Source organism: Schistocerca cancellata, chromosome 11, assembly GCF_023864275.1.
Source record: "Schistocerca cancellata isolate TAMUIC-IGC-003103 chromosome 11, iqSchCanc2.1, whole genome shotgun sequence".
In the NCBI taxonomy this organism is placed as follows: Eukaryota; Metazoa; Arthropoda; class Insecta; order Orthoptera; family Acrididae; genus Schistocerca; species Schistocerca cancellata.
The window spans coordinates 114,186,544-114,212,764 of NC_064636.1; the positions used below are offsets into that span (position 1 = coordinate 114,186,544).

At 42.6% G+C, this 26,221-nt stretch overlaps 1 protein-coding gene across 1 annotated transcript in view; it reads left to right on the forward strand.

Annotated features, from left to right (window-relative positions):
* LOC126108294 (adenylate cyclase type 5-like) overlaps positions 1 to 26,221 on the forward strand; it is a 693,279-nt gene that overhangs the window by 572,560 nt on the left and 94,498 nt on the right. Inside the window, exons 16-17 of the mRNA XM_049913517.1 lie at positions 19,085 to 19,304; positions 22,277 to 22,408. Of these exons, the coding sequence (XP_049769474.1) occupies positions 19,085 to 19,304; positions 22,277 to 22,408 (352 nt within the window). The remainder of the gene's footprint in view (positions 1 to 19,084; positions 19,305 to 22,276; positions 22,409 to 26,221) is intronic.

Sequence of the window (26,221 nt, forward strand, 5' to 3'; positions counted from 1 at the left end):
TCTGCTCCTTTCGGATCTCTCTTGTTTGCCTGGTTGGTAGGTGCATGAACATTCACAATGCTGTAAACTTTGTGCTTCGGAAAGAAATAGCAGATACTCGGCTATTTGGTGAGCTAAAGTCTATGACGGAATCTAGAATTTTCTTGTTGACTATAAATCCTGTGCCAAGACGAGGAATAGTTTTTACAACGCGTTTGCGAGTTTTACCTTTAAATATTCTGTAGCCCTCTGACTCAAAGGTATGTTCATCTGTGAATATTGTTTCTTGAATCGCTGCAATTAGTATCTTATATTGCTGCAGGGTGTCTGTAAGTTGTTTTAGTTTACCAGCTTTCAGAAGCGAGTTGGCATTAAAGGTGGCAAAGTAATTTGGCCAGTTGTGCTTAATCTTTGCAGGAGTCTCCGTTACCTGCAAGCATGTCGGTGCGGGCACCCCACACTCCAGAAGCCTGCACGCATCGTCCAAGACGACGGTGGATTGGGTACTACCTGGGGTAGCAGCATTCACTGAGCTTTCCTGCAGGCTTTTGTCAGTTGGAAAACTGTTTATTGGTGTCGACGATGTTTCCCACCGACCAGGATCCTGCCAAGGCTGTGAGCCTTGGAGCCCCCAGCACTGGTCTGCTCGCCGACTCAGCTTCCCACTGGGATTGGTTACCCAATGTTCCACTGGGACGCTCGGCTTAAAAGTGTTAGGTGCTTGTAGGTTACGTGCTGGAATGAAAGAGGCTGGTTGGATTCTCTTGCTGAATCCAATATACAGGGTGATTCAAAAAGAATACCACAACTTTAAAAATGTGTATTTAATGAAAGAAACATAATATAACCTTCTGTTATACATCATTACAAAGAGTATTTAAAAAAGTTTTTTTTCACTCAAAAACAAGTTCAGAGATGTTCAATATGGCCCCCTCCAGACACTCGAGCAATATCAACCCGATACTCCAACTCGTTCCACACTCTCTGTAGCATATCAGGCATAACAGTTTGGATAGCTGCTGTTATTTCTCGTTTCAAATCATCAATGGTGGCTGGGAGAGGTGGCCGAAACACCATATCCTTAACATACCCCCATAAGAAAAAATCGCAGGGGGTAAGATCAGGGCTTCTTGGAGGCCAGTGATGAAGTGCTCTGTCACGGGCTGCCTGGCGGCCGATCCATCGCCTCGGGTAGTTGACGTTCAGGTAGTTACGGACAGATAAGTGCCAATGTGGTGGCGCTCCATCTCCATACAGTTGATTGTGGAATTTGCAGCTCTCTGCTAGCTCTGCGAGTCGATTTTCCTGGGCTGCAAACAAATGCTTGCTGGATGCGTGCTACATTTTCATCACTCGTTCTCGGCCGTCCAGAACTTTTCCCTTTGCACAAACACCCATTCTCTGTAAACTGTTTATACCAACGTTTAATACAGCACCTATCAGGAGGTTTAACACCATACTTCGTTCGAAATGCACGCTGAACAACTGTCGTCGATTCACTTCTGCCGTACTCAATAACACAAAAAGCATTCTGTTGAGCGGTCGCCATCTTAGCATCAACTGACGCTGACGCCTAGTCAACAGCGCCTCAAGCGAACAAATGTACAACTAAATGAAACTTTATACCTCCCTTAATTCGCCGACAGATAGTGCTTAGCTCTGCCTTTTGTCGTTGCAGAGTTTTAAATTCCTAAAGTTGTGGTATTCTTTTGAATCACCCTGTATAATGGTTGCAGGTGACAGGCAACGACGAGTTTCACTCCCATTGTCTCAGAGTCACAAGAACTCCTCCCAGGTCGATTCCTGAGACTCTTTATTTATTTTCAAGGGCTGTTCAGAAAGTTGGCGTAAAAAGACTAAGTACAAGAAATACATTTTAGAGCGACTGACACACTACTTTTCCACATAGTCGCCAAACACATTGAGGCAATTATCATAGCGTTGGGCAAGTTTTGAAAGACCTTCGTCGTAAAATTCAGCCGCCTGAGATTTCAGCCAGTGTGTCACGCCCGCCTGGAGGTCCCCGTCGTCGTCAAAGCGCTGCGTTGCAAGCCACTTCTTCATGTTGGAAAAAAAAGTGGAAGTCGCTTGGTGCTAGATCGGGGCTGGACGGCGGATGAGGAAAAATTTCCCATCTGAACGAATTAAGGAGTTATTTGGTGCGGTTTGCCGTGTGAGGTCGGGCATTGTCGTGCAAAAATAAAAGTTTGGACGCCAGCTTTCCTTGGTGTTTGTTTTGAACTGCTCTTCTAAGGCTGTGCTAAGTTTGACGGTACTGGGGAGAATTTATGATTGCTCCACATTTCAGAAAATCAATAAGAAGCACACCTTGTCTATCACGAAACACTGTCACCATCAACTTCCTTGCTGACAAGGTTTGCAAACATTTTCTTGGTTTTTGGGGAGACCTTGTGTGCCCCCATTCCATGGACTGTAATTTTGTCTCGCAATTGACGTGTTTCGACCAAGTCTCGTCACAGTTTACGATTCGATTCATTAATGAATCACCGTGTTTCTGGTAGGCCTCCAGAAATATCAACGTTGCCCCCATTCGCTGTTCTTTATGGTGTTCTGTACGCAGTTTGGGCACTTTTTGGGAACCATCATGCATAAAATTTCTGGTTGCCTAGCTTTTGAGTGACAATTTCAAACGACAAAATCCGTAAAAGTTGAGGAAAAGAAAGCGAAAGCTGCGTTATTGTGAAGCGACGGCTTTCACGAATCGTTTTATCGACTTTAGCTACAAGATCGTCAGTCACAATGCTCGGACGTCCACTCTTCTCTTCATCATGAACGTTGGTTCGGCCATTTTTAAACCGAATGCACCGTTTCCGGGCGGAATATTCACTCATTACGTTGTTTCCGTACACTTCGCACGATAAATTTCTATAGGTGTTAGGTTTTTTGCCAGCAAAAACCGTATCACAGACCGCACCTCATAACTGGCGGGATTTTCGATTGCAGCGCGCATTTCAGATTCGAATATCGAAACAAACAGACGTGCAGAGACGTTCCCTCTGTCACGGATGGATGCCGACTGAGCTGCCGAGCACGCACATAGACGGAAACGTTCCCTTCTTTATGTGTGCTTTTATTTTAATCATTGGTTTAGTTACTGGTTTTAGTTGGTTTAACTTAGTTTCTTATTTCATTTTATCATTACTCTCGTGAAAACCTGGAAAATATAAATATTTCGTTTTAAATACCACAGGTGAGCAAGAGATGTATTCCGAAGCGGCATCTCGCGAGAATTCTTCCTCGTTATCTGCTCTGCCTAAAATCTCTAAAACCTTTTACTCACTACGCACATCGTTCGGCACAACTGTGTGCTATGTTGTTTGATGAGTCTGCATGACAGGTTCAAAAATGTGGCAAGTAAAGTCTATTAATTCGGAGATAATCTCTCGACGAATTATGAGCGTGGAAAATGCAGGGCCGCGCTATCGTTCCAAACTTCACCTCCGAACGATCTACGTCTCGTAATATCTGTACGCGATAACTAACTAATCTCTGAATGGAGATATACACACCATGAATACTTGACGTTAATTATTGGATTTTATTTTGTGCAAAGAACTATTTGAACATTTACTGTACTGGGTGAGTCACTAACTATTGCCACATAGAATAACTCCGAAAGTATGATAGGAGCTGTAAAGTCTGTGGGACGAAAGTTGCAAGGGACAACGGGGGCCGTAATACGATGTTGGGTTTTTGTTGCTAGGTGGGGTCGCGTCAGAGGTATGAAGGCCAACTTTTTTTTTATATGGGATGCTATAGTTTGGTACTTATTTCCTTATAGCGGCTATCTAGATGAGTCCAATGATGTGTAACAGTAAGGTCTTTGAAGGTCAACGAAGGTCACAAAGGTGGCATGAACGTCCATTTACAGGAGATGTTCGAAGTGATGACCATTGGTATCAATGCAGTCTTCTTATCATGGATTGACTGGTATTCTTTATCACTTCATCACTTATCGAAGCACGTGCTCTGACAATTCTCTCTCGTATATCGTGAAAATAGTATCCGTCTAACGTGCCACTGACATGTAAACACCATTCGACGGTTTCGCAATCCAACACTAGTAGGAACGGTAAGACTAGTATCGTCGAATCAAGCGAATGTGAATGATGTACTCCTTCGAAGAACAAGTTGATATGCTCCTCATTTACGGAGAATGCTGAAAAAAATCAGTGAGAGCTAGAGACTTATACACTGAAAGATATCCTCAACGTACCCACCCTACACGTCGTACATTTAAATATGTGTATGATAAATTTATAACACCTGGATCCTTAACGCTTCGGAAACATATCCCGCAAAGGAAAGGTACTAAGGAGGAAACGGAAACTGGTACTCTTGCCACTGTGGTTCGAGATCCTTGTGTTAGTTCGCGTCAAATCGCAAGGGAATCTGGCACGAGTCAGAGTAGTGTTGTTCGTGTTCTGCATCGCCATAAATATCATCCTCACCATATCAGTCTCCACCGGGAATTAACTGGTACGGGTTGTATGCGTCACAATGAATTCTGTAGACGGGGTCAACTTCAGATTCAGAGGGATGACACACTTAGCAATTTGATTTTATTTACGACGAGGCTACATTCACGAACCAAGGAAATGTTAATTTGCGTAACATGCATTATTGGGCAACTGAAAATCCATGTTGGCTGGAGCAAGCTGCACACTAAACGCTGTTTTCGGTGAATGTACGGTGTAGGATTCTGGAGGACAGAATTATAGGCCCCTATTTCATCGAAGGAAATGTTAATGGTAGGAAGTACACAACATTCTTGCAAGAAACATTAGGTCTGTCATCGGAAGAAATACGTGTAGGAACAAGGAACACAATGTGGTATCAACGCGATGGGTGTCCGGCACATATTTCGCTGATGGCTAGAAATGAGTTGCAGACACAATTCCCAAATCGTTGGATTGGACTCGGAGGAGATGTGTTGTGGCCAGCTCGTTCGCCAGACTTGACGCCTCTAGATTTTTTCTTGTGTCCTTCGATAAGTGTCGATGTGATAAGGAATACCACTCAGTCCATGATAAGAAGAATGCAGCACAGCATTGATACCAATGGTCATCACTTCGAACACCTTCTGTGAATACCTTGAAATACCTTACTGTTACACATCATTAGATTCACGTCGATAGCCGCTATCAGAAGATAAGTACCAAACTATAGCAATCCATTAAAAAAAAGTTGGCCTTCATATCTCTCACGCGACTCCACCTACCAACAAAAAACCGTCATATTATGGCCCCCATTTTCTCATGCAACGTTTGTCCCACAAACTTTTCAGCCCCTATCATACTTTCTGAGTTATTCTTGGTGGCAATAGTTAGTGACTCACCCTGTATACCGTAATGGCGTCCTACAAGAATGTTACTTAAAATCCATCTTGATTGCAAATTTTTTTTTTATTCATATGACCGGTTTCGGTTCATTCAGAACCATCTTCAGATCTGATATTTCAGTTACAGGACTAACACGTCCAAATCCAGCAACTTTCACATGCTACATGTGACGTAGCATGTGAAAGTTGCTGGATTTGGACGTGTTAGTCCTGTAACTGAAATATCAGATCTGAAGATGGTTCTGAATGAACCGAAACCGGTCATATGAATAATAAAAAAAAATTGCAATCAAGACGGATTTTAAGTAACATTATAAAATCACTGATTGCTGTTATCCCATAAGACATTATGTCTGTTTTTGCAAAGTCCTACAACAATACAGTCTCTCTTCCTCTCCCACGCTTCCGATCTCTCCATTTCCTTCATATAGACTCCATAAAACAAATCTTTGGTTTGGTAAGACACAGAGACGCGTTCGTAGCACACGAACGTCCGATTCTGGCAGTCGATATGTACCGTTCACCACAATATCAATTCGTGGCACCCAAATTAGAGTTTTGCATACATTGGTACACCATAACATCATGGGGCTATTGACATTGATCTGTCCAATTGAGTGTGTAATGCGACCGCAACATTTTGCTCTGGTATACCGAGTGGAACCACTATGGTCCTCCTGTGGCGTTATCATGGAGGGATGCAGCATTGACATGTGTGTGTTCCCAGTTTAGTAACACACATGCACCTTTGTGAGCACGTTAAAAATGTACCTGTCAGAGGCATCGACACCTGTTAGCCTGAGTGGTGCCTCGCAGCTGCCCTAACACCTGAGGGCAGGCAGCCCTACCTAAGGGGTGTTCAGGGGTTTGCCTGCCCTGAGGCGCAACCGTGAGGCGCCACTCGAATAGGTGTCGAAAACTCAGACAGGTACATTTTTAACGTGCTCACAAAGGTGCATGTGTGTTACTGAACAGGGAACACACACATGTCAATGTTGCATCCCACCATGATCACGCCACAGGAGGGCGCAAAACAAGAGAGATAGAGAGCATAAACACACTTTGCTGCTTCAGATCGCGCCAGATTTCGTTCAGTGCTTTTGAATGATCCCTAGCGTTCCATCCTGAACACCATGGCAGACAGCTGCCGTCGCACTGCACACCAGAACGGCCATACCACGTTCATGGGGCTTCAGTGCCACGATGTCCTTAGACTAGGGTGGGATTCAACGCCTCAAGGGGAGGGGTGGTTACATTGACACCCTCTGCGCCACCTGATGAGGACCTTTCGTGCCGATTCTGAGCGATCACGTTCATGGGGCTTCAGTGCCACGATGTCCTTAGAGAAGGGTGGGATTCAACGCCTCAAGGGAAGGGGTGGTTACATTGACACCCTCTGCGCCACCTGATGAGGAACTTTCGTGCCGATTCTGAGCGATCACGTTCATGGGGCTTCAGTGCCACGATGTCCTTAGAGAAGGGTGGGATTCAACGCCTCAAGGGAAGGGGTGGTTACATTGACACCCTCTGCGCCACCTGATGAGGACCTTTCGTCCCGATTCTGAGCGATCACGTTCATGGTGCTTCAGTGCCACGATGTCCTTAGAGTAGGGTGGGATTCAACGCCTCAAGTGAAGGGGTGGTTACATTGGCACCCTCTGCGCCACCTGATGAGGACCTTTCGTGCCGATTCTGAGCGACGGGGTGCCTGAAATGCTTTCTTCGTCCACCCATAAGAAAATTACGATTCCAACGCTGGATGTTGCGGTTCTGACGCCCGTAGCACAGGCGTTAATAGAAGGGGTGAAACGTGGGTAACACGGGGTGTGATGACCCGTCCGTCCCATCGTGGACACGTCCGTTATGGCGTTTGGGCAGAATTGTGGTAAAACTCGTGCCAGTGGAACACCATTAGCCCACCTTGCAGCTCACATGAGCTGTTTAACTGTGGCCTCGGTTTCGCACGTTTCGACACCTTGCTGTTTGACGTATTGCACAGCTCGATGGTGGCGTCACAGTGCGTCAGCCTTTTGCAACTTTACAGAGGAAGGTGGGATGCACCTTTGAGCCAAATTTTAAACGAATGCTTCGCAATGGGAGATAATCACAGTGTTTTGCAGAAGTGACAACTTTTTCATTTTTTGAGTAGTGTACAGGGTTATTACAAATGATTGAAGCGATTTCACAGCTCTACAATAACTTTATTATTTGAGATATTTTCACAGTGCTTTACACACACATACAAAAACTCAAAAAGTTTTTTAGGCATTCACAAACGTTCGATATGTGCCCCTTTAGTGATTCGGCAGACATCAAGCCGATAATCAAGTTCCTCCCACACTCGGCGCAGCATGTCCCCGTCAATGAGTTCGAAAGCGTCGTTGATGCGAGCTCGCAGTTCTGGCACGTTTCTTGGTAGAGTAGGTTTAAACACTGAATGTTTCACATAACCCCACAGAAGGAAATCGCATGGGGTTAAGTCGGGAGAGCGTGGAGGACATGACATGAATTGCTGATCATGATATCCACCACGACCGATACATCGGTTTTCCAATCTCCTGTTTAAGAAATGCCGAACATCATGATGGAAGTGCGGTGGAGCACCATCCTGTTGAAAGATGAAGTCGGCGCTGTCGGTCTCCAGTTCTGGCATGAGCCAATTTTCCGCGGGCTACGCGTGAAACTTGCCCGCACGCGTTCAACCGTTTCTTCGCTCACTGCAGGCCGACCCGTTAATTTCCCCTTACAGAGGCATCCAGAAGCTTTAAACTGCGCATACCATCGCCGAATGGAGTTAGCAGTTGGTGGATCTTTGTTGAACTTCGTCCTGAAGTGTCGTTGCACTGTTATGACTGACTGATGTGAGTGCATTTCAAGCACGACATATGCTTTCTCGGCTCCTGTCGCCATTTTGTCTCACTGCGCTCTCGAGCGCTCTGACGGCAGAAACCTGAAGTGCGGCTTCAGCCGAACAGAACTTTATGAGTTTTTCTACGTATCTGTAGTGTGTTGTGACCATATGTCAGTGAATGGAGCTACAGTGAATTTATGAAATCGCTTCAATCATTTCTAATAGCCCTGTATATTAGAATACCTGGGATAGGATTTGAAAGTGTTATGATAATGGAGCTCCTAAATTTATTTATGCGATTACATATATATATGACATTTAATATAAATGTCCTTTTACATGAAACAGCAAGAGTAGTTAACAAGGAATAGCCTTTTTCATTTTTATTTTGTTTTTGGACCTAAGCATTATAATGACGATTTCCTAACTTATTCTCTCTTCAAAGCACATGAAGGTTAACGTTCCTAAGAACTTCTCTCTTTAACAAAAATGTTTTTGGTAACTGTGGAATAAAATAAAAACTCGTATGCAGAGAATTGTTTACATAGATGTTATATTTCTTTCCTTTTTTTCTGCCGCTTCATTTCTTTGGTACAGTGTAACTTTGGTGTAAGTCCTAGTGAAGATAAGTCAGCCACTAACCACCTGCCAATTACTTTTTTTCCATTTACTTTTTTTTAGTATATGCCTTTTACTTACTAATTAGTAAGGACCATGCAAATTTATGAAACACTCCTCCATTACATAAAATGACCTTCAGGTTTGTTTAGTACTACGAATTTACTTCCGTTTAGTCTGAAATTATTATTTAAATATTAAGTATGAATTCACTACTTAAAGAACAGCACCTTCCCGTTAGTTTTTTCATATTTATTTTAATGACAACGGTTCATTCAACTTTAGTGATTATCGGATGAATGACAGACGGTCTTGGCGTTTACGTCAGATGATTACGCAGCTACTGAATTTTACAATGTGCTTAAATCGACCGGCGCACTGCTTCCTGTGCATATAGGGATCTATGCCTCCCAGCAGTACTGTAATGATAAAAGTTTCTCAATTTTAACACACTTTATTTATTCTTGAAACAACCATATGCAGTCTGATACAGTCTTCCATCAGACATTCAGTCTAGCCACAGCGAAAAGATTCACAGTGTAACTCTTACACACTCAGTTAGTCGGAATGAAGTTAAGTTCATTTCTATTTTTACAGTTTTATTTCATAATAGGATTTCAGGGTGCTGTTACCCCATGGAGAAACACTTGATTTTGTTGTCCTCTGTTGATGATAAATCCAAGTATTTTAAAATTAAATAGGCAACACCTTCGTGATGTATTGCAAAATATTATTTATTTCGCCAGAAAGTGGTTTCAGCCTCTTATGTCATTGACTGGTCACATCTGAATATCAGAACCACACATAAAAGGACTTTGAGGAACGTGCATTGGAGTCAGCGACCTTGAAACCTGCGTGTTTTTTCAGATATGTTGACGATACTTTTGTTGTGTGGCCTCATGGTAGTGAGAATTTAAACCGGTTTTTGGAACATCTGAATTCAATCCACCCGAATATTCAGTTCACTATGGAGGTGGAAAAGAATGGATGCCTTCCCTTCCTCGATGTGTTGGTCAAAAGGAAAACTGATAGTGCGTTGGGACATTCTGTTTATAGGAAGCCCACCCACACTGACTTGTATCTGCGAGCAGGTAGTTGTCACCATCCGGCTCAGCGTGAAGGAGTACTTCGCACCCTGGTTCACAGGACCCACGTTATCTCAGACCCTGAAAGTTTGGCAGCTGAGCTGTCACATCTCGAAGTCACCTTTCGTCAGAATGGTTATAGTGAGAGGCAGATCAAACCTGCGTTCCGCTATCAGCCTTCTGTGCAACGGGTGGGTGACGACAGCAACGAAGTGGCACCCAAGTCTACGGCCTTTTTGCCTTACGCAGGAAGCATTTCCAACAGGATTGGTCGCATTTTTCGAAATATGATGTGATATGTGTTTTTCGACCACTTTCTAAGATTAAGGTCCTGTTGGCGTCCGTAAAATATGACCTTGGTTTGCGTACGGCTGGGCATGTCATATATTGGTCAGACAATCAGGACTGTGGAAGACCGGTGTATTGAACATAAGCGTCACACACGCTTACAACAGCCGAGCAAATCCGCTATTGCAGAACATTGCCTTGACACCGGTCATCCTATGGAATACAACAACACGGAGATTCTGGCTTGCACGTCCCACCTATTGGGATAGCGTTATTAAGGAAGCTGTCGAAATCAGACTATCAAGCAACCTTATTAACAGAGATGGTAGATTTTGTTTAAATGCTGCTTGGAATCCGGCTCTGTCTCTCATCAAAAAACAGAGGGACAGAATTAGTGCTACCTCACCTCTTGATTAACAGTCACTATCGATATTTCTGATGTTGGTTATCTTTGGTTGTGTTGACACTTGTTCAGTGTGTGGTTTCTCCTCTGTGAACCGAGGTATTAAATTTGCTTGCACATTTTCTCTTCCTTGCATTTGTGCCTTGAGAATGGCAGGGTGTGCTCCTGTCGAAATATCGGCGGTGTTCGACGACGTCACGCGGCAGCAAACCCGTAAGTTATTTGAACATTCGATTCGCCGGGAAAAGTTAAGGTCTTACTATTAACGAATTCTCTATAAACTAAGATAGTATCCTCCTAGTACATCTTAAGATATGACTCGTTTGTATGTTAAATTCGTAAGTGGTACCAATCGATTCAATGTGCAATGCTTTCGTTTTAGATACTTGAAAATAGCTGAAGGCCAAAATTATACAAATGTACAGCAAATAAAGAAAATGTCAGCTGAACGCATCTCAAAATCAATTAAAAGATTCATCACGGGTGCGAACCCTGTCGTACTGAAGATTTTTGAATAACGTGATGCAGAGTGGTTCCAAAGGAAAGTATTATTTTTCAAGCAAATATAGACTTTTGCGCTTAACAGAAAATGAAAATATTTTGTATGTATGTAGGAACCATTACATTTAAGAAAAGATGAAAATTAAGTTGTTCTTGTTACTGTAATTTAAAGGTGAAACTGAAATTGAATTCAATATTTTTGTTTAACATTTACGTAACAAAAACTTAATTTTTAAAAGGGCAAAAATAGTTTGTACTTGGTTATTTAAACCTAAGTTAGCACCTTTTAGTTATATGTTCGTAAACACACTGTCTCCCATCATTGTCATATCTTTTATATATGAATCAGAAACATGTTTCCACTGTTTTACGTTCCGGTCTCGATGAACTCATGCCCACTTATATCGTAATTGATGATGTCATTGAGTCTGCATAGAAACATGTAAGGGCTGTCTGTTGTGTAGTTCCATCCTCAGCAATCTTGGCTGAATGCTGTACTTCAAAACGCGTGAACCTGCACCGGCATTGTACCGTGATGACAAACCATTCATCCGTAATTCATACGAACTGCATCACCTGTACACGGAAATCTGGTGCCCCATACCTTTGGAACCTACCGAGCACTTGCTGAATCCATGCCACACAGAACCGCAACAGTTTAGCGCTTCAAAGGTGAATCAAGGCGTTTTTGAGCAGGTTTGGTTCATCAGTATGCATTATCTTGACAAAAAGTATCAGAACACTAGATATTATAGGAGGAGGAGCCAACAGTGTAAACTGATGTAGAGAGTTTTATGTTTTCAGTAGAGGAGCAGAAAACAGCAGAACTGATCGGTCAGGAGAGCTAAGAGGCTTCGAAAGCGGAGTAGTTCATAGAATGTTAGATGAATAATGAAATCACCAGAGACATTCCAACCATTCTGAAGCTGCCCAAGTCGACTGATGGTGAAATGATTCTGAAGTGGAAACGTCAAGGAATTTTTATATTTTTGCCATCAGTCTACTGACTGGTTTGATGCGGCCCGCCACGAATTCCTCTCCTGTGCCAATCTCTTCAACTCAGAGTAGCACTTGCAACCTACGTCCTTAATTATCTCCTGGATGTATTCAAATCCCTGTCTTCCTCTACAATTGTTGCCCTTTACAGCTCCCTCTAGTACCATGGAAGTCATTCCCTCATGTCTTAACAGATGTCCTATCACCCTGTCCCTTCTCCTTATCAGTGTTTTCCACATATTCCTTACGTTATCAGTCCACCTAATTTTCAAAATTCGTCTACAGTACCACATTTCAAATGCTACGATTCTCTTCTGTTCCGGTTTTCCCACAGTCCATGTTTCACTACCATACAATGCTGTACTCCAGACGTACATTCACAGAAATTTCTTCCTCAAATTAAGGCCTATATTTGATATTTGTAGACTTCTCTTGGCCAGAAATGCCTTTTTTGCCATAGCAAGTCTGCTTTTGATATCTTCCTTGCTCCGTCCGTCATTAGTTATTTTACTGCCTAGGTAGCTGTATTGCTTAACTTAATCTACTTCGTAACCATCAATACCGGTACTCATTTTTACTACTTCTCATTCCCTTAGTCTGTCTTCGATTTACTCTCAATCCTTACTCTGTACTCATTAGACTGTTCATTCCGTTCAGCAAATCATGTCATCCTTCTCCAATTTCACTCACGCTAGCAATGTCATCAGCGAATCGTATCACTGATATATGATATACTTTCACGTTGAATTTTAATTCCACTCCTGAACCTTTCTTTTATTTGTCACTGCTTCCTCGATGTACAAATTGAACAGGGCCAAAAGGCTACAACCTTGTCTTATACACTTTTTAATAGGACCACTTCGTTCTTGGTCGTCCACTCTTATTATTCCCTCTTGGCTGTTGTACGTACTATATATGACCCGTCTCTCCCTATAGCTTATCCCTAAACTCAGAATTTCGAACATCTTGCACAATTTTACATTGTCGAACTCTTTTTACAGGTCGACAAATATTATGAACGTGTCTTTATTTTTGTTTTGTCTTGTATTAACCGCAACGTCAGAATTGCCTCTCTTGTGCCTTTACCTTTCCTAAGGCCAAACTTATCGTCACCTAGTGCATCCTCAATTTTCTTTTCCATTATTCTGTAAATTATTCTTGTAAGCAACTTGCATGCATGAGCTGTTAAGCTGATTGTGCGGCAATTCTCGCACTTATCAGCTCTTGCCGTCTTAGGAATTGTGTGGATGATGCTTTTCCGGAAGTCAGACGGTATGTCGCCGGACTCATACATTCAACACACCAACGTGAATAGTCGTTTTGTTGCCCCTCCCCCCAGTGATTTTAGAAACTCTGATGGAATGTTATCTATCCCTTCTGCCTTATTTGGACTTAAGTCCTCCAAAGCTCTTTTAAATTCTGATTCTAAACTGGATCCCCTATCTCTTCTAAATCGACTACTGTTTCTTCTCCTGTCACATCAGACATATCTTCAGGGGGAAGAGGTCTTCAGTGTATTCTTTCCACCTATCCGCTCTTTCCTCTGCATTTAACTGTGGAATTTCCGTTGCACTCTTAATTTCATCACCTTTGCTTTTAATGTCACCAGAAATTGTTTTGACTTTCCTGTATGTTGAGTCTGTCCTTTCTACAATAATTTCTTTTTCGATGTCTTTTTCGATGTTTTTCCTGCAGCCACTTCGTCTTAGCTTACCTGCACTTCGTATTTATTTCATTCCTCAGCGACTTGTGTTTCTATATTACTGACTTTCCCGGAACAGTTTTGTACTTCCTCCTTTCATCGACCAATTGAAGTATTTCTTCTGTTATCCATGGTTTCTTCGCAGTTACCTTCTTTGTATCTATGTTTTCTTTCCCAGCTTCCGTGATGGCCCTTTTTAGAGATGTCCATTCCTCTTAAACTGTATTGCTTACTGAGCTATTTCTTATTGTTGTATCTATAGCCTCAGAGAACTTCAAGCGTATCTCGTCATACCTTAGTACTTCTGCATCCCATTTCTTTGTGTATTGATTCTTCCTGACGAATGTCTTAAATTTCAGCCTACTTTTCATCACTATATTGTGAACTCAGTCTATGTCTGCTCCTGGGTACGCCTTACAATCTAGTATCTGATTCCGGAATCTTTGTCTGACCATGATGTAATCTAACTGGAATCTTCCCATATCTCCCAGCCTTTTCCTAGTATACCTAGTCCTCTTGTGACTCTTGAACAGAGTATTCGCTGTTACTAGCTGAAACTTGTTACAGAACTCAGTTAGTCATTCTTCTCTCTCATTCCTTGTCCCAAGCCCATATTTTCCACTAACTTTTTCTTCTACTCCTTCCCCTACAACTGCATTCCAATCCCCAATGATTATCAGATTTTCATCTCCCTTTACATCCTGTATTGTTGTTGTTGTGGTCTTCAGTCCTGAGACTGGTTTGATGCAGCTCTTCATGCTACTCTATCCTGTGCAAGCTTTTTCATCTCCCAGTACCTACTGCAACCTACATCCTTCTGAATCTGCTTAGTGTATATCTCTTGGTCTCCCCCTACGATTTTTACTCTCCACGCTGCCCTCCAATACTAAATTGATGATCCCTTGATGCCTCAGAACATGTCCTACCAACCGGTCCCTTCTTCTTGTCAAGTTGTGCCACAAACTTCTCTTCTCCCCAATCCTGTTCAATACTTCCTCATTAGTTATGTGATCTACCCATCTAATCTTCAGCATTCTTCTGTAGCACCACATTTCGAAAGCTTCTATTCTCTTCTTGTCCAAACTATTTACCGTCAATGATTCACTTAGATACATGGCTACACTCCATACAAATACTTTCAGAAATGACTTCCTGACACTTAAATCTATACTCGATGTTAACAAATTTCTCTTCTTCAGAAACACTTTCCTTGCCATTGCCAGTCTACATTTTATATCCTCTCTACTTCGACCATCATCAGTTATTTTGCTCCCCAAATAGCAAAACTCCTTTACTGCTCTAAGTGTCTCATTTCCTAATCTAATATCCTCAGCATCACCAGACTTAATTCGACTACATTCCATTATCCTCGTTTTACTTTTGTTGATGTTCATCTTATATCCTCCCTTCAAGACACCATCCATTCCGTTCAACTGCTCTTCCAAGTCCTTTGCTGTCTCTGACAGAATTGCAATGACATCGGCGAACCTCAATGTTTATTTCTTCTCCATGGATTTTAATACCTACCCCAAATTTTTCTTTTGTTTCCTTTACTGTTTGCACAATATACAGATTGAATAACATCGGGAAGAGGCTACAACCCTGTCTTACTCCCTTCCCAACCACTGCTTCCCTTTCATGTCCCTCTACTCTTATAACTGCCATCTGGTTTCTGTACAAATTGTAAATAGCCTTTCGCTCCCTGTATTTTACCCCTGCCACCTTTAGTATTTGAAAGAGAGTATTCCAGTCAATGTTGTCAAAAGCTTTCTCTACGTCTACAAATGCTAGAAACGTAGGTTTGCCTTTCCTTAATCTAAGATAAGTCGTAAGGTCAGTATTGCCTCACGTGTTCCAACATTTCTACGGAATCCAAACTGATCTTCCCCGATGTCGGCTTCTACTAGTTTTTCCAATCGTCTGTAAAGAATTCGTGTTAGTATTTTGCAGCTGTGGCTTATTAAACTGATAGTTCGGTAATTTTCACACCTGTGAACACTTGCTTTCTTTGGGATTGGAATTATTATGTTCTTCTTGAAGTCTAAGGGTATTTCGCCTGTTTCATAGATCTTGCTCACCAGGTGGTAGAGTTTTGTCAGGACTGGCTCTCCCAATGCCGTCAGTAGTTCTAATGGAATGTGGTCTACTCCGGGGGCCTTGTTTCGATTCAGGTCTTTCAGTGCTCTGTCAAACTCTTCACGCAGTATCGTATCTCCCATTTCATCTTCATCTACATCCTCTTCCATTTCCATAAGTACATCGCCCTTGTATAGACCCTCTATATACTCCTTCCACCTTTCTGCTTTCCTTCTTTGCTTAGAACTGGGTTTCCATCTGGGCTCTTGATGTTCATACAAGTGGTTCTCTTTTCTCCAAAGGTCTCTTTAATTTTCCTGTAGGCAGTATTTATCTTACCCCTAGTGAGATAAGCCTCTACATCCTTACATTTGTCCTCTAGCCATCCCTGCTTAGCCATTTTGCACTTCCTGTCGATCTCATTTTTGAGACGTTCGTATTCCTTTTTGCCTGCTTCATTTACTGCATTTTTATATTTTCTCCTTTCATCAATTAAATTCAATATTTCTTCTGTTACCCAAGGATTTCTACTAGCCCTCGTCATTTTACCTACTTTATCCTCTGCTGCCTTCACTACTTCATCCCTCAAAGCTACCCATTCTTCTTCTACTGTATTTCTTTCCCCCATTCCTGTCAATTGTTCCCTTATGCTCTCCCTGAATCTCTGTACAACCTCTGGTTCTTTCAGTTTATCCAGGTCCCATCTCCTTAAATTCCCACCTTTTTGCAGTTTCTTCATTTTTAATCTACAGATTGTGGTCAGAGTCCACATCTGCCCCTGGGAATGTCTTACATACTGTATTATCCTTTCAATATTCTAATAAACTTTCTCTATCTCTTCATTTTCAGCTTGCGACGTCGGCATTTATACCTGAAGTATCGTTGTTGGTGTCGGTTTGCTGTGGATTCTGATAAGAACGACTCTGTCACTGAACTGTTCATAGTGACACACTCTCTGCCCTACCTTCCTATTCATAACGAATCCTACTCCCGTTATACCATTTTCAGCTGCTATTAATGTTACCCTATACTCGTCTGACCAGAAATCCTTGTCTTCTTTCCACTTCACTTCACTGACCCCCGCTATATATAGACTGAGCCTTGGCATTTTTCTTTTCAGATTTTCTAGTTTCCCCACCACGTTCGAGGTTCAGACATTCCACGCCCCGACTCGTAGAACGTTGTCCTTCTGTTGATTATTCAACCTTTCTCTCATGGTAACCTCCCCCATGGCAGTCCCCTCCCAGAGATCCGAATGGGGGACTATTCCAGAATCTTTTGCCAGCGCAAAGATCATCATGACACATTTCAGTTACAGGCGACATGTCCTGTGGATACACATCACTTGTCTTTAATGCAGTGGATTCAATTGCCTTCTGCATCCTCATGCAGTTGATCATTGCTGATTCTTCCATCTTTAGGGGCAGTTAACCAACCCTAGGACAAGAGAGTGCCCTGAATCTTTGTCTGTTCCTCCGCCATCCTTGACAAGGCCGTTGGCAGAATGAGGGGTGACATGTTATGAAGGAATAATCGTAGCTAAACCGAGATATGGTGCACGGCATGTACTGACGGACTGACGGACAGGGACCATCGAGCATTATTACAAATGATTGAAGCGATTTCACAGCTCTACAATAACTTTATTATTTGAGATATTTTCACAATGCTTTGCACACATATACAAAAACTCAAAAAGTTTTTTTAGGCATTCACAAATGTTCGATATGTGCCCCTTTAGTGATTCGGCAGACATCAAGCCGATAATCAAGTTCCTCCCACACTCGGCGCACCATGTCCCCGTCAGAGTTCGAAAGCATCGTTGATGCGAGCTCGCAGTTCTGGCACGTTTCTTGGTAGAGGAGGTTTAGACATTGAATCTTTCACATAACCCCACAGAAAGAAATCGCATGGGGTTAAGTCGGGAGAGCGTGGAGGCCATGTCATGAATTGCTGATCATGATCTCCACCACGTCCGATCCATCGGTTTTCCAATCTCTTGTTTAAGAAATGCCGAACATCATGATGGAAGTGCGGTGGAGCACCATCCTGTTGAAAGATGAAGTCAGCGCTGTCGGTCTCCAGTTCTGGCATGAGCCAATTTTCCGCGGGCTACGCGTGAAACTTGCCCGCACGCGTTCAACCGTTTCTTCGCTCACTGCAGGCCGACCCGTTGATCTCCCCTTACAGAGGCATCCAGAAGCTTTAACCTGCGCATACCATCGCCGAATGGAGTTAGCAGTTGGTGGATCTTTGTTGAACTTCGTCCTGAAGTGTCGTTGCACTGTTATGACTGACTGATGTGAGTGCATTTCAAGCACGACATACGCTTTCTCTGCTCCTGTCGCCATTTTGTCTCACTGCGCTCTCGAGCGCTCTGGCGGTAGAAACCTGAAGTGCGGCTTCAGCCGAACAAGACTTTATATGAGTTTTTTCTACGTATCTGTAGTGTGTCGTGACCATATGTCAATGAACGGAGCTATAGTGAATTTATGAAATCGCTTCAATCACTTGTAATAGCCCTGTACTGATAAAAGGTCACATGGAACCAGTGGAAGGAGTCGCTCGGGAGTAGCAGAGTAGACGTGAACCACACTACATTTTTAGCAATCAAATGGAAGGGTCAGAATTTCGCGAATCCCCTGCAGTCGTGCGTAGTGTCTACAATGAAGTTGCGGAGGAAGTGTTACTATGGTGTGGGAGTGTCTTTCGTCGTAGTGGGGTGATTTTTTTTTATTGCACATGAGAAAAAGCTAAATGTGGGAGGATGTGGACATATTTAACAGTTTTGAGATGATGATCGTTTGGAGCAACATGACATTGGACCCTCTCATGAATCAGAATCTGTGTGGCAGTGATTTGTGGAGAATAAGATCCCTGCAGTGGACTGAACTGCCCACAGTGCACGCCTGAACCCAACTGAATATTTTTGGGATGAGTTAGAGCGTCGACTTAGGTCCAGATCTCACGGTCCACCATCACTACCTTTTCTTGTTTCGATTCTTGAAGACGAATGCGCTGCCATTCTTCCACAGACTTTCAGTTACTTCACCAAAGGTGTCCCCAGCAAAATTTAAGTCGTCATAAAGGATAAGGGTCTACACCTGTCATATTTGGTCCGCTAACAGGTGTTGCAGTACTTTTGATCAAGTAGTATATGTTCCATTGCACTATATGTGGAAACCCCCACCAATGTGAACGTATGTGTGTCTGCTGTGTGTAGGACCTGTACCACGAGCAGTGCGAGTCGGTGTGCGTCATGTTCGCCACCATCCCCAACTTCTCCGAGTTCTACGTCGAGCTGGAGGCGAACAACGAGGGCGTCGAGTGCCTGCGGCTGCTCAACGAGATCATCGCCGACTTCGACGAGCTGCTGTCCGAGGAGCGCTTCCAGTGCGTCGAGAAGATCAAGACCACCGGCGCCACCTACATGGCCGCCTCAGGTCGGTCGGCTCCGTTGAAACCTTCCTACCTTCCTTCCTTCCTCCTTCCCTTCTCGGCGCCGTGGAACCGTGCAAGTCTAGATATGGTCTGGTACACGTGTACAGGGATCCTCATTAAAATGGAATGCCATTCCCAGAGATATTTTTAAAACTGCCTGCTTCCGCCGTCCCATCCCTTGGAGAAGAATCCATGTACCCCTTCTATGTGCACTTATTGTGCTTCACATGTCCAAATGTGAGGTAGCGGTGGGATCGACTTTTTGAAACCAACTGTATGGTGATGTAGGTTAAGATCCAAGGAATCACATCCTGCAGCCATTTGCCCTGGTGGCCTCTTGACTGCGAGTAATTGACGAAAAAATTTCAAAATTTCACGTGATGCTCTATATGTTTAAAAATAGTAAAAATTTACAGATTGATTCCGTAGAATAACGTTTAATGTACTGACCTCATACGCAAAATGCTGTGGGTTCCAGTCTTGTTGAATACTTCCAATTTTTTGTATTTTTAAATCTTTATCAAAATGACTTTCATCAGTATTTTTATACAGTTAATTGGTTTAAATGTAATTTTTTTTCTTTTCCTTTGTGAAGTCATATTATTCATCGTATGAAATACACTATTTGCTCTCATTTTTCTTCCTATCAGTCTTTTTCCACATGTTATCCTTGAAAATGATTACTGTTATGTATTAACTTCGATTTAATTGTTTCTATTTCGGCATCATATATTTTCATCAATGTTATTGCATTCATTTTTACTATTTCTCATTTTGCATTGAATTTCATTTTAATTACGATTCTTGCTTTCGTTAAATCGCCATCCACGTTATTTTGTCCACAGTTCAATAATAATTATGTTTTAAATGTTTGTATGATGATTTGCATTCAGAAAGATATACATCTTTCAACGAAACATACATTCTTGAGACCACTGCCCAGTCAGTATAAACAGATTATTTCGTCTTTTGTTTTTTAACCAACAGATCTGCATTTTCAAATGTTTAACCATTATGATAGTTAATAAAAATAATTAAATTCACACGGACGAAGATTCCAACTATGAAAAGAATGATAGGAAGGAAAATAAGAGCAACTAAAGTAGTTAAAACGTTCATTAAAGTGATGTGGTAGAGGAACAGAAAAAAAAGAAATTGCGTGTAAACTAATTAATTGAATAAAAATAGTGATCAAGGTGATTTGGATAAAGATTTAAAAATAAAAAACATTTAATGTACAGTCGTGCTCAAAAGTATCCGAACGACCTGAATTGTATTTTGCCTGATTTGCATGCGACCCACATAACGCAACTGTCTAGCAGGTCCTCTAATCGCTCCTTGGTACAGTCGTTTGACTATTGAAAATGGTTCCAACAAGTCACCACTACAAAACTCTGCTCTGTATCGCAATAACTCAAGATGTAAAGTAATACCACGATACTACAAATATCAGCTAACGCCTTATCACAGATAAGACTGTCCTTAAGGCTTGTAAGCTCACATTTATTGCAATAAATGACATACCTGAAATGCTACCACTCTCATTATTACGCCAGGTAGGTAATGCACCTAGTAAGTTCGTCGTATTCATTATTTCCTCTTCAAAGTAACATACTTTCCAATACTCTTTCATTACTCACTCTTTTCATCCATCTTATCCTCTCCATTCTTCTCCACATCCACATCTCAAATGCTTGTAACGTTTTTTCATCCTCTCGTCTCAGCGTCCGTGTTTCTGCCCCATATAGTGCCACACTCCAGACAAAAGATTTGCGAAGGCTTTTCCGTGGTCCTTTATCTAATTTTCCACATAAGAGTCTCCTCTTTCTGACGAATGCCTCCTTCGCTATGGCAGTTCGAATTTTCGCCTCCTGGTCTCCAGTAATTGTGCTTCCAAGATATCCAAATGCACTTACTTGGCTAACGATAGGTTGTCCTATTTTAATATTGGATTGTCTGCGTCTTGTACTGATGACCATGCTCTTTGTTTTTGCTGTGTTTATTTGCATCCCATATTCCACACAAGCTTCATTCAGATCTTTCAGCGTGCTATTTACTGTCCGCTCACTTCCTGCCACTAATACGATGTCATCAGCAAATCTTATACAATCTATTCTCTTTCCATCAGTACATATTCCTCTTTTCCTGTTTAAGCCTTTCGCAATAATCTCTTCAAGGTATGTGTTAAACAACGGTGAGGAAACGCAACAACCTTGTCTGACACATCGTCCAATCCTTATCCTTACTTTCTGGTGTAAATATAGATACTGTACCAATCGTGCCTCTTTCCAATCTACTCATGTCCTCTTCAATATATCCATCAGCTTGTTCCACTGGACCCTGTCAAAAGCCTTTTCTAAATCTATAAAAACAGCAAATATTTCTCTACCTTTTTCCATATATCGTTCCCCAATAGTTCTTAACAGGCCAATAGCATCTCTTGTTCCTTTTCCTCTTCTATATCCGAACTGCTCCTCTGCAATCCCTCCATCCAGCTTGCCATATAGCCTTCTATTCAACTCTCTCAGCAACACTTTGGCTGCATGAGAAATTAGACTTATGATCCTACGCTCCTCACAATTTTTAGTGTTTCTCTTTTACTCTATTGGTATCATAGCTATTGCAAGGAAGTCCTCAGGCCATTCCCCTTTGTCATATATCTCATTACAGAGGTAGACTATTTCTTTTCTTTCCTTGTTTCCCAGACTCTTCAACAGTTCTGGTGGCAAATCATCAGTTCCACATGCCTTCCTATTCTCCATCTCCTGCAGCGCCTTTTCTACTTCTGCTTCCAAGATGCTGAATCCCTTTTCATCTTCTGGCACATATTGCTCCTCTTCAACCTTAATTTCGCTTTGTATTTCATCCTCCTTATACAGACATTCAATATATTCTTGCCATCTGTTCAAAACCTCCTGTGGTTCTTCTGCTAGAGTAACATCCGCTCAGTGTGTTTCTTTGTTTTCGGTTCCAGGGCTTACGAAGAGCATGTGCGACCTGAAGGGCTACCGGCACGTTTCGGCCATGGCGGACTACGCCCTCAGGATCCGAGAACAGCTCGCGTACGTCAACGAACACTCCTTCAACAACTTCCGCATCCGCATCGGTAAGTCTGTCGGCCCAAATTTTGTTGCAATAGCCAAAAAACTATTAATGCTGCTGCTGGCGCCTTACGGGTGATGCGTCTGTCCCGTGAATACTGCCCAGCTGGAGAGGTAGTCAGTACGCCAAATAAAGCAGGTGTCAGTGATCACTTTTGTAAGCCGTGGCTGCAGAATAACAGGAATTAGTTACAGAAAAATGGAGACTCTGGTACAAGCCAATCTCGAGGAAGATCAGTTTGGGTGCCAGAGGAATGTAGGACCACGCAACGCAATACTGATGCTACGTCGTTTCATAGAATGTAAGTAGAAGAAAGGTAACCCTAAATTCATGTGATGTGAAGACCCAGAGCATGCATTTCACAATATTTTCTGCGGTACCATCTTTGAATTCCTGAAGATAAAAGGGATGACACATAGGGAACAAAAGGCTGTCTACAAGATGTACAGAAGCGAGACAGTAGTTATACTCTTAGAAATAAAAAAGAAAGAAAAAACCACGACGTACCACCAACGAATTATTCGAATAAGAAATAAATAGATAGATGTGATGTACATGTACAGACAGTCAAATGAATACAATTTCAAGAAAAACTGATGATTTATTCAAGAGAAGGAGCGTGAGAAATTCAGCAAGTCAGTAACGCTTTGGTCCACCTCTAGCCCTTAAGCAAGCAGTTATTCGGCTTGACACTGATTGATAGAGTTGTTGGATGTCCCCTTAGGGACATCGTGCCACATTTTGTGCAGCTGACGTGCTAGATCATCACTGTCCCGACCTATTTGGTAAGACATCTGCCGATCTTGCTGGCCAAGAGAGTTTGGCAGGCACGAAGACAAGCAGTACAAACTCTCACTATGTGCAGAAGGATATTCTGTTGCTAAAATGCGATCCCAGGATGACTTCGAATGAAGGGTAACAGAACGGAGTACCACTGTGCTGAAGGGTGCCATTGATAACATCCAAAGGGATACTGCCTATGAAATGAAATGGCACTCCACACCATCACTTGCGGTTGTCGTATTGTATGGCAGATGACAGACTCCATGGTATCCATCGCTGTCTGGGCCGTCTCTTCACTGGTCATCGGTGTTCAGTTCGAAGCGGGACTCATCACACAATTCCCCTCCAGTCAACGAGATTCCAGGCTCTGATGATTAGTGAAGACGTGTGTGCAGAGGCCACATACAGCGGTGGTACACCAACCTATCAGCCTATACAGCCTGAACCAGAAGTGATGGTCTGGTATGCCATTTCACTTCATAGCAAGACTCCTTTGAGTGTCATCCGAGGCAACCTTAAAGCACAGCGATACGTCGACGATATTCTACGCCACGGTTTATTGCCTACATGTCGCGCCATCCTGAGCTTGCATTTCAGCAAGATAATGACTGCGCGATCACGAGAAGTGTTTCCACTGCTTGTCTTCGTTCTTGGCCAGCAAGGTAGCTGGATCTCTCCCCAATTGAGAACGTCTGGATCATTATGGGCAGGGCCATCCAACCAGCTGGGGATTTTGACGATATAACGCACCAGTCGGACAGCATTTGGAAGGATATCCCTCAGGAGGACATTCAACAAAAGTGTCAATCAGTGTGAATCAATGCTAAGCCGAATAACTGCTTGCATGAGGACCAGAAGTTGACCAATACCTTATTGACTTCCTGAATTTGTGAAGCTCTTTCTCCTTTATTGTCTTCACATCAAGCCATCCTGAGATTGCATTTCAGCAAGATAATGACTGCGCGATCACAAGTGTTTCCACTCCTTGTCTTCGTTCTTGGCCTCTTCCCAATTGAGAACGTGTGGACCATTACAGGCAGGACCCTCCTACCAGCTGGGGATTTTGACGATCTAACGCACCAGAAGGACAGAATGTGGCAGGACATTTCTCAGGAGGACATCCAACACATGTGTCAATCAGAGTGAATCAATGCTAGGCCGAATAACTGCTTGTATAAGGACCAGAAGTAGACCAGTGGCTTATTGACTTCCTGAATTTGTGAAGGTCATTCTCTTGAATAAATCGTCCAATTTTTCTGAAGCTGTAAACATTTGTTTGTCTGTATCTGTACATCATATGTGCCGATTTGAGTCCCATTCGGATAATTGCTTCTTGAATAATACAGTGTATCAAGGAAACAGCTTGTTCGACATTTGCGGAAGTCAAGAAATGCTGAATCTACTTATCTACGTATTAGCCCTGATCCATGGTTTTCAGGATGTCATGTGTGAAGGTGCAGATTGGGTTTCCCATGATCGATATAATATGTACACGAGTAATACACTGCAACTTTTTTGAGAGAACTAACAATTAACGAATTGCGGTCATTTCATGCAGTACAATGTGAGGACACATCCCAAACTGACAATTAACGAAATTATGTGCGGTTATTTAAAGCAGAACAATGCGAGAAAGCACCACACAAATTTGTGTTCTCCTGGTAATTCTGTAACAGACACACTGGTGATATGTGCTATTGCACTGTTCTGTGTGAAATAACTGGCGAAAACCTATATACATCACCTGCCACACTGTCAGGGGAACAGGGAAATGGACTGAAGCATTAAGCAGCTATGCCACCTATGGGACGGTATTCATACCCATTTAACGCCGAAAATAGACCGCCTATGGGCGGGGAGGGGGGGGGGGAGAGGGGGAGTTGGTACTGAGCAGAATCTGCCTTCAAGGAAGGGGTGGGTTGTTGTTATCCATTCAACGCTGAGAGTGAAGTTCACCTGGTGGTGGGGGGGGGGCGGGGTGGGGGGATACCTGTTTGATGCCAAACACAGCCCAGCTATGAGAAGTATTAGTACCCATTCAACATCATGTACAGCTCATGGAGCCCACCTATGAGGGGTACTAGTATTCATTCAGCACTAAGTGGAACACACCTTTGAGGGTATTGATACCCATTCAAAATCTGAGTCACTGTGTATTATCCCATTGGGAAGATGGAGTGAGTATGAAGAATCTGTCATATTAGCCGAATTTGATGTCATGTGAACTCAAGTTTATGTCTGGAGAACTTTCTTAGTTCAAAGAAGAGACTGAACCAGCCAAAGCGCTTGGATTACAGGCCTTCCGGTACGGGATCTACTCCCAAAGAGAATGTTAAATGGGCCTCAGAAAAACAGTCTCAGGTTACCACACTTACACACTTTGACCTCGCTCTTGTACTCATGTTCACTTTATATCCAGACTGAAAGTTAATCACATAATATTGCAACTGTTAAATAGGATCCAAAATGTTTTAATGCGTGTGGGCTATTTTTTTAAACCTCCGATCAGTCGCGGAATTAAAATCACACTTTAAATCTAGTGAAGCTTTGTGCAGATGTTTTGCGCATTATCAGTAGTATGTCCGTCGATTGCGTCATGTCACTTTTCAGTTCTGTGCACACAGTGAGCAAATAAAGATGCCTAGATTAGTGGTGTCTCTAGGTGAGTGTGTAGAGCCTGCTGAGGGATTTCTTCTGATTTCATGCAGCTTTCCGTGATGAGATGAGGGTATTGAAAAGTTTGTGCCATGCTGCGACAAATGTCTTAGTTAGAGCGGGCACTATGTAGAGAAACAGCTGGAAGGTGTAGCTAAATGTTGCAAATTTTTCTGATTAACTGTGGTTCGCGACCGATCGGAAAAATAACACTCGTATCCTGTTTTACTATTGTTCCACTCTTTTCGAGTCTATTCCTACATCTTTTCCTGTATACAGGGTGTGTCATAAGTAACAGGAAAACTAGTGTGGGTAAAAGTGCACTGTCCGCTCACATTACTGCGCCCACATTTCGAAAGCTTCAATAGACACCCTTTGC